The sequence below is a fragment of the Perca flavescens genome, chromosome 16 (genome assembly GCF_004354835.1).
Source record: "Perca flavescens isolate YP-PL-M2 chromosome 16, PFLA_1.0, whole genome shotgun sequence".
NCBI lineage: Eukaryota > Metazoa > Chordata > Actinopteri > Perciformes > Percidae > Perca > Perca flavescens.
Genome location: NC_041346.1, coordinates 31418123 through 31425451, shown reverse-complemented (window position 1 = coordinate 31425451; position 7329 = coordinate 31418123). Strand labels below are relative to the sequence as shown.

General features: G+C 42.8%; 1 protein-coding gene across 1 annotated transcript in view; it reads right to left on the bottom strand.

Annotated features, from left to right (window-relative positions):
* Positions 1–5398: 5398 nt before the first annotated feature.
* The window catches only part of dmtn (dematin actin binding protein), a 33126-nt gene continuing 31195 nt past the window's right edge, over positions 5399–7329 (bottom strand). Inside the window, exons 15-16 of the mRNA XM_028602322.1 lie at positions 6991–7071; positions 5399–5562 (exon numbers count right to left, since the gene is read on the bottom strand). Of these exons, the coding sequence (XP_028458123.1) occupies positions 5449–5562; positions 6991–7071 (195 nt within the window). The 3' untranslated portion in view covers positions 5399–5448. The remainder of the gene's footprint in view (positions 5563–6990; positions 7072–7329) is intronic.

The window sequence follows — 7329 nt, the reverse complement described above, 5'->3', positions numbered from 1 at the left end:
CTATTTGTATGTTTTACGCAAGGTGTATGTGGCTCTTTTTACACAGGAATGGATCGTGAAGTGTCTATATGTCTTTTAAATTAAACTACTGATACACTGGAAACGATGTAATGACTGTCAGTGAGCGTGTTGGCAGTTTTATATTGTTTGTATTTCTTGTTTCCCTCCCCTGCGTCCTCTGATAACAGCTGACAGTAGGTTGATGTTTCCACAGCTCTGTGCCGGCTCCCAAATCCCAAATCAAAAAGCTCTCCGTCTCGCCTGGGACTCCCACAATCCTGGCGCTGCAGGTGGACACGGTTAAAAGATACATTCAGCTGCTCATATAACGGGCCGCATACATTACACGTTCAACGCAGCCAAAACGTAACAAATTAAGTACATACAGTACAGGCCAAAAGTTTGGACACACCTTCTCATTCAATGCATTTTCTTTATTTTCGTGACTATTTCCATTGTAGATTCTCACTGAAGGCATCAAAACTATGAATGAACACATATGGAATTATGTACTTAACAAAAAAGTGTGAAATAACTGAAAACATGTCTTATATTTTAGATTCTTCAAAGTAGCCACCCTTTGCTTTTTTTGATAACTCTGCAAACCCTTGGTGTTCTCTCAATGAGCTTCATGAGGTAGTCACCTGAAATGGTTTTACCTTCACAGGTGTGCTTTGTCAGGGTTCATTAGTGGAATTATTTCCCTTATTAATAAAAAAGCAAAGGGTGGCTACTTTGAAGAATCTAAAATATAAGACATGTTTTCAGTTATTTCACACTTTTTTGTTAAGTACATAATTCCACATGTGTTCATTCATAGTTTTGATGCCTTCAGTGAGAATCTACAATGTAAATAGTCATGGAAATAAAAAGGAAAGGCATTGAATGAGAAGGTGTGTCCAACCTTTTGGCCTGTACTGTATGTTGTCTGGAAACGCTTCCAACACGCTGGCGTGTCGCGTGAAAAATAGGCGTCGGTCCTATTTCTACATGCTCGCGCCACGCAGCCAGTGTGTATCCGGCCTTCGATAACTTCAGAACTTATGTGTCTGTTGTGTGTACGGAGCAGCCACAACGTAAGCACAGCCCTGATCGAAATAGCCCCAAACTCCATTCATAAAACAAGCATTTTAAAAGCGATTTGCTTGTCGTTTTACGAACAGACCTGATAAAGTATGAATTCTGACTTTTTTTATAAATCCGCATCATGATGTTGTTATTCCGGCTTACTTTATAGCCATATATTGTTTGCTATTAATCTTATGAACAACTAAATGTGTATTTTTAGATGCTTTTCCCCAGCAGTATGAAAGATATGTAATGGAAGCCAAACAGCCCAATAACTGAAACTGAAAAATTAGGTTTTTACCTGCAGTGTCTCCCCTTAAATTGTAAATTAATTAATGATATTGATATCCGTGTAAACAGACAAACTAAACTGAAAACATGTCTTATATTTTAGATTCTTCAAAGTAGCCACCCTTTGCTTTTTTTGATAACTCTGCAAACCCTTGGTGTTCTCTCAATGAGCTTCATGAGGTAGTCACCTGAAATGGTTTTACCTTCACAGGTGTGCTTTGTCAGGGTTCATTAGTGGAATTATTTCCCTTATTAATAAAAAAGCAAAGGGTGGCTACTTTGAAGAATCTAAAATATAAGACATGTTTTCAGTTCCCCACACTTTTTGTTAAGTACATAATTCCACATGTGTTCATTCATAGTTTTGATGCCTTCAGTGAGAATCTACAATGTAAATAGTCATGGAAATAAAAAGGAAAGGCATTGAATGAGAAGGTGTGTCCAAACTTTTGGCCTGTACTGTATTTCTGCAATAAATATTCCGTTTTTTTTTGGTCATTTTTGCAGACCAAAAACCCCTGCCTGCCACAGCTTTAATTAGTGGATGTTAGAAGTTTTTTTTTTTTTTTTTGGATTTTGGATAAAAAAATTCTGATGTTTTAACATCATGTCTTGAGTTTGCATTTTAAAGGGGAACTATGCAACTTTTTTTTTTTTAGCTTAATTTACATTAACTGAACAGCTTCGGAGTCATTGAAATGGTTATATGACTTTATTCGGGTTGAATGGGGGTCGTCTCGCTCCCCCCTAGGGCCTGTGAGCGGAAAAACCACCCTCGCAGCTTTGGGCCGGCGAGCCAGCGGCCTCAGCGTCAGGAAGTATGGCGTGATATCAGGTCTCGACATGTAACGAATTGCTTCACGGCACTGCACACACACAGGAACCGGCGAGCTAGAAACAGTGTACATTTCTACTCCCCAACTTGTACATAAACTTTATATCTGTTGAATCAGTTGTACATTTTATTTCCAAATTGTATATATTTTAAATATTGCTTGTGTAATATTCAATTATTATTTAATGTATATTGTTTCCTATTATTTAATGTATACTCTGTGTGTGTGCTATGTGTCTGATATTTTTGCTGCTGCAACACCATTATTTCCCATTTTTTTTGGGATCAATAAAAAAAATCTATCTATCTAGCTAGCTAGCTATAAGAACAAGGTAGCGATGGAGTTTATCACACTATCGTCATGGCTGAGCCGGCTAAAAAGCAGCAGTAAGCTAGGAAAGCATTGTCGGAGGAACAGAGAAAGAGGAAACGGCAGACTGACCGAGAGAGGAGTCAGACACGAGGAAACATAGGAGCTGCGTTTTCCGAATGGTGAGAACTAAGATAAACACGAGCCTGCAAATCCGATGCTGACCTGGCATTCTGGCTGTTGCACTTGTAAGTATCTTTGGGATAAACCCAGTTTAATCTTTGTATTTCTTGTTACTGTGACTTCACGATGTTTGCTATTGTCTGTAAAGGTTTTTATCATGATCGCTGTCTGTTACGGGCTTACTAGCTAGCTGTTTACCTCAGTGGGCAGCTAGTCTATCTCAGTGGACATGGCTCTGTGCGTTCTCAGTGGACATGGATCTGTGTGTTCTCAGTGGACATGGATCTGTGTGTTCTTAGTGGACATGGATCTGTGTGTTCTTAGTGGACATGGATCTGTGTGTTCTCAGTGGACATGGATCTGTGTGTTCTCAGTGGACATGGATCTGTGTGTTCTCAGTGGACATGGATCTGTGTGTTCTCAGTGGACATGGATCTGTGTGTTCTCAGTGGACATGGATCTGTGTGTTCTTAGTGGACATGGATGTGTGTGTTCTCAGTGGACATGGATCTGTGTGTTCTCAGTGGACATGGATCTGTGTGTTCTTAGTGGACATGGATGTGTGTGTTCTTAGTGGACATGGATCTGTGTGTTCTTAGTGGACATGGATCTGTGTGTTCTCAGTGGACATGGATCTGTGTGTTCTCAGTGGACATGGATCTGTGTGTTCTTAGTGGACATGGATCTGTGTGTTCTCAGTGGACATGGATCTGTGTGTTCTTAGTGGACATGGATGTGTGTGTTCTTAGTGGACATGGATCTGTGTGTTCTCAGTGGACATGGATCTGTGTGTTCTCAGTGGACATGGATCTGTGTGTTCTCAGTGGACATGGATCTGTGTGTTCTCAGTAGACATGGCTCCTTGCGTTCGCTGGCTTCTTTGAAAACAAATGCACATGACCAGATGGGTGGGGGGAGGAGGGGGCAGTCGCCAGCGAGTTTTTAGGACAATGTTGCCAAATATCAAGAAATAACAAGAAAACAGCGAAGAAATGGCCAAAACTACATAGCTCCCCTTTAATTTGAGTTACCATCAGTTAAAGGTGGTCAGTGTATAGCACGCGGAAAAAAGAGCCAGTCTCTATAAAAGAAGCAGATTGAACATCCCATAATCACGTTCTTTTAGTCTTGAGACGTAATCAGTCTTCTAATGGCAGTTGTTAAATTTAAATATAAATATTAAAAAAGTCACTTTTTATAAATAAACTCGTGACTTTTGTCCCTGTCAGGATCCTGTAGGAATGATTCTTTGCAAGATTTTTTTTTTTTTTTGCGATCCAATTGGTCGGTAGTCGTAGGGTATCCCTGCATCCCGGCGGTTACCACGGCGATCCTCCGCGGTAAAAAAAAAAAAAAAAAAAAAAAAAAAAAGAGTGACCCAGCTTCATGACACCGAAAGAGTTTGACAGCTGCTGAAAGCAAAACGGTATCAATAACACGGCAACTTCTCCCGTTTCTATCATCAAACTTTTTTTGTTTCGTTTTTCACGTGGTATTTTTGGGCGGAGGGATTTGCACCTGAGAAGCCCCGAGCAGAGAGTAGCAGTGCTTCGCCTCCTGAGAATATAGTCCCCAGTATGTATACGGTTAGAAGATGGCTGTGTGTCATGTGACCTTGTTATTAGTACACGCTGTGACTCTACATATCACAACATGTAAATAGGAACATGTTATTTTGTCACTTATTGGGAGCAGTAGGCTAGATGGAGCCGGTTACCTCCAGGATCTGTGCTAAGCTAGGCTAGATGGAGCCGGTTACCTCCAGGATCTGTAGGCTAGATAGGCTAGATGGAGCCAGTTACCTCCAGGATCTGAGCTAAGCTAGGCTAGATGGAGCCGGTTACCTCCAGGATCTGTGCTAAGCTAGGCTAGATGGAGCCGGTTACCTCCAGGATCTGAGCTAAGCTAGGCTAGATGGAGCCGGTTACCTCCAGGATCTGTGCTAAGTTAGGCTAGATGGAGCCGGTTACCTCCAGGATCTGTGCTAAGCTAGGCTAGATGGAGCCGGTTACCTCCAGGATCTGTGCTAAGCTAGGCTAGATGGAGCCGGTTACCTCCAGGATCTGTGCTAAGTTAGGCTAGATGGAGCCGGTTACCTCCAGGATCTGTGCTAAGCTAGGCTAGCGATGGGTGCGTCAGACAGAGTTAGGACAGCACAGAGATGAGAAGGGTATGTATGGACTTATCTAAATCTGGGGGGTACACTGATTAAGACAAAGTCCCAGTAAGTCGGCGTGTTCCTTTAACCAAATAGTTTAGTTTGACTTTGTGTTTACACCAGACGAGTTGGGGATGAGAACAAGGCTTTAAAATGACACGGGAAAAACTTAAAATGCTTCAACGTGATGCGTGAAATGTCCTTAAAAGTGGGCGTGTTATTTATATGTTTGGCTAACGTGCTAACGTGCTAACGTCTGACATCCTGCCGCAGACCTCTGGAGCTCAGAAACAAACTGTGTGATGATGATGATGACGATGACGATGACGATGATGACGATGATGATGACGAGCGGACACGTAACGAGGGTGATGTGCGAGCGGGTGGGGGGGGGTTATAAGTGCAGCACAGGTAACATGTCTGAGTGTCAGTGCATCCGTTAGTAAAGGGTCGGTCCAGCGACGTGATTGGTTAGTTTGATGGCGGACATGTTTTGTGGTGGGGTTTTTTCACATTTGATGTTTGTTTGTTTTTTCTTCCTTTTTCCCAAAAAGCAGGCGGTTCATCAAAAGTTATCTGCGCGGGCAGCGAGGTCACTTCCTGTTAGAAGAGCGAGGCTTTCTTCTTGAGTTCGTTTCGTCTCCACAGCGAGAGGCGGTCGAACTCGCCGATCGGCATCCCGAAGATCTGCTCAAACTGCTCCGTGGACAGATGCCTCTGAGAGGAGAGAAGAAGAAGAACCATTCAGAAAACATAACAGAAGGTATGGAAGCACATTGCTGCCACAAAAAAAACACCAAAAACATTGAGCAACGCCTACCAAACACTAGAAGACTTTTAAACGGACTACAGTCGGACACCATCTCACAGCTAACGTTAAAAATGGAATATATAATATGGAAAGACTGGGCACCTGTCAGGGTCACACATTGCAAGACGACGGTGTCTGACTGTCCCGGGACAGTCACAGGACAGTGTCTGGGAGTCACAGGACAGTGTCTGGGAGTTACAGGACAGTGTCTGGGAGTTACAGGACAGTGTCTGGGAGTCACAGGACAGTGTCTGGGAGTCACAGGACAGTGTCTGGGAGTCACAGGACAGTGTCTGGGAGTCACAGGACAGTATCTGGGAGTTACAGGACAGTGTCTGGGAGTCACAGGACAGTGTCTGGGAGTTACAGGACAGTGTCTGGGAGTCACAGGACAGTGTCTGACTGTCCCGGGACAGTGTCTGACTGTCCCAGGACAGTCATGGGAGTCACAGGACAGTGTCTGGGAGTCACAGGACAGTATCTGGGAGTTACAGGACAGTATCTGGGAGTCACAGGACAGTATCTGGGAGTCTGGGACACAGGAGGACTGGGAGTCACAGGTGTCTCACAAGACAGTGTCTGACTGGACAGTCACAAGACAGTGTCTGACTGTCCCTGACTGTCCCAGGACACAGTCAGACACTGTCCTGTGACAGGACAGTTTGGGAGTCACAAGACAGTGTCTGGGGGACAGTGTCTGACTGTCCCGGGGACAGTCATGGGAGTCACAGGAGTCCCCAGTGTCTTCAGACACTGTCCTGTGACCACATAACTTTTTGTTTTTTCTGGGTCAACATTTTAAATCAAGACTTTTTTTTGTTTTTTTTACATTTTGTTGTTATTTTTCAAGACGTTTTTGTCGATGTTTTTTTAAAATGTTTTTGTCGATTTTTGTCTCACGTTTTTGAAGCTTTTTTCCAACAATTCTGTCACTTTTTTTTTTTTTTTTTTCAAAGTTCTTTTGTCATTTTCTTTTTTTCAAATGCTATAAAATTAAATAAAACGCCCAAATTCAATAAAAGTAGTGAACTGTTCATTTCATTTACTTGTGAAGAGCGTTGTAGGGAACCATCCAAGTTCTTTTCTTTGACAAGTTGGTTGAAATAAACCCAAAATGTCTGCAATGTTGGAGGGTTAAGTAGATGTAGTCGGTTACTCAGCACAGATGGAAGTACTTTCACAATTCCTTAAAATGCTTTGACTCAAGACACACAGACGAGAGTTTTTTTTGGGCAGTTAGGACTTGTTTCCTGCTCTGATAAATCCAGCCGCGGCGGGATAATTGATGCGTGAGTCATTACTGACGCAGGGCGAAACCTGCAGACTGATCATACCTCCAGGCGAGTGCGGTCCACGCCAGGCGGCAGCTTACAGCGCCCTCTGTGGGTCACGAGCAGCGCTTCATACGGATAGATCTGGAAACAGAAAACACACAAACATCAGGAGTAGGGCTGGGCGATGGGGAGAAAATCAGATATCACGATATTTTTGACCAAATACCTCGATATCGATATCGCGGCGATATTCTAAGGTTGACAATTGGTGCTTTAACAAAATATCTTCACACTTAGATTTTAGATAAATAATCATCAGTAATGTGGACATAATGTCTAAGTGGGGGAAAGGTAAATAATAGAACAGCTAGAACAGTCTGGTAAGTTCAGAAAAGTACA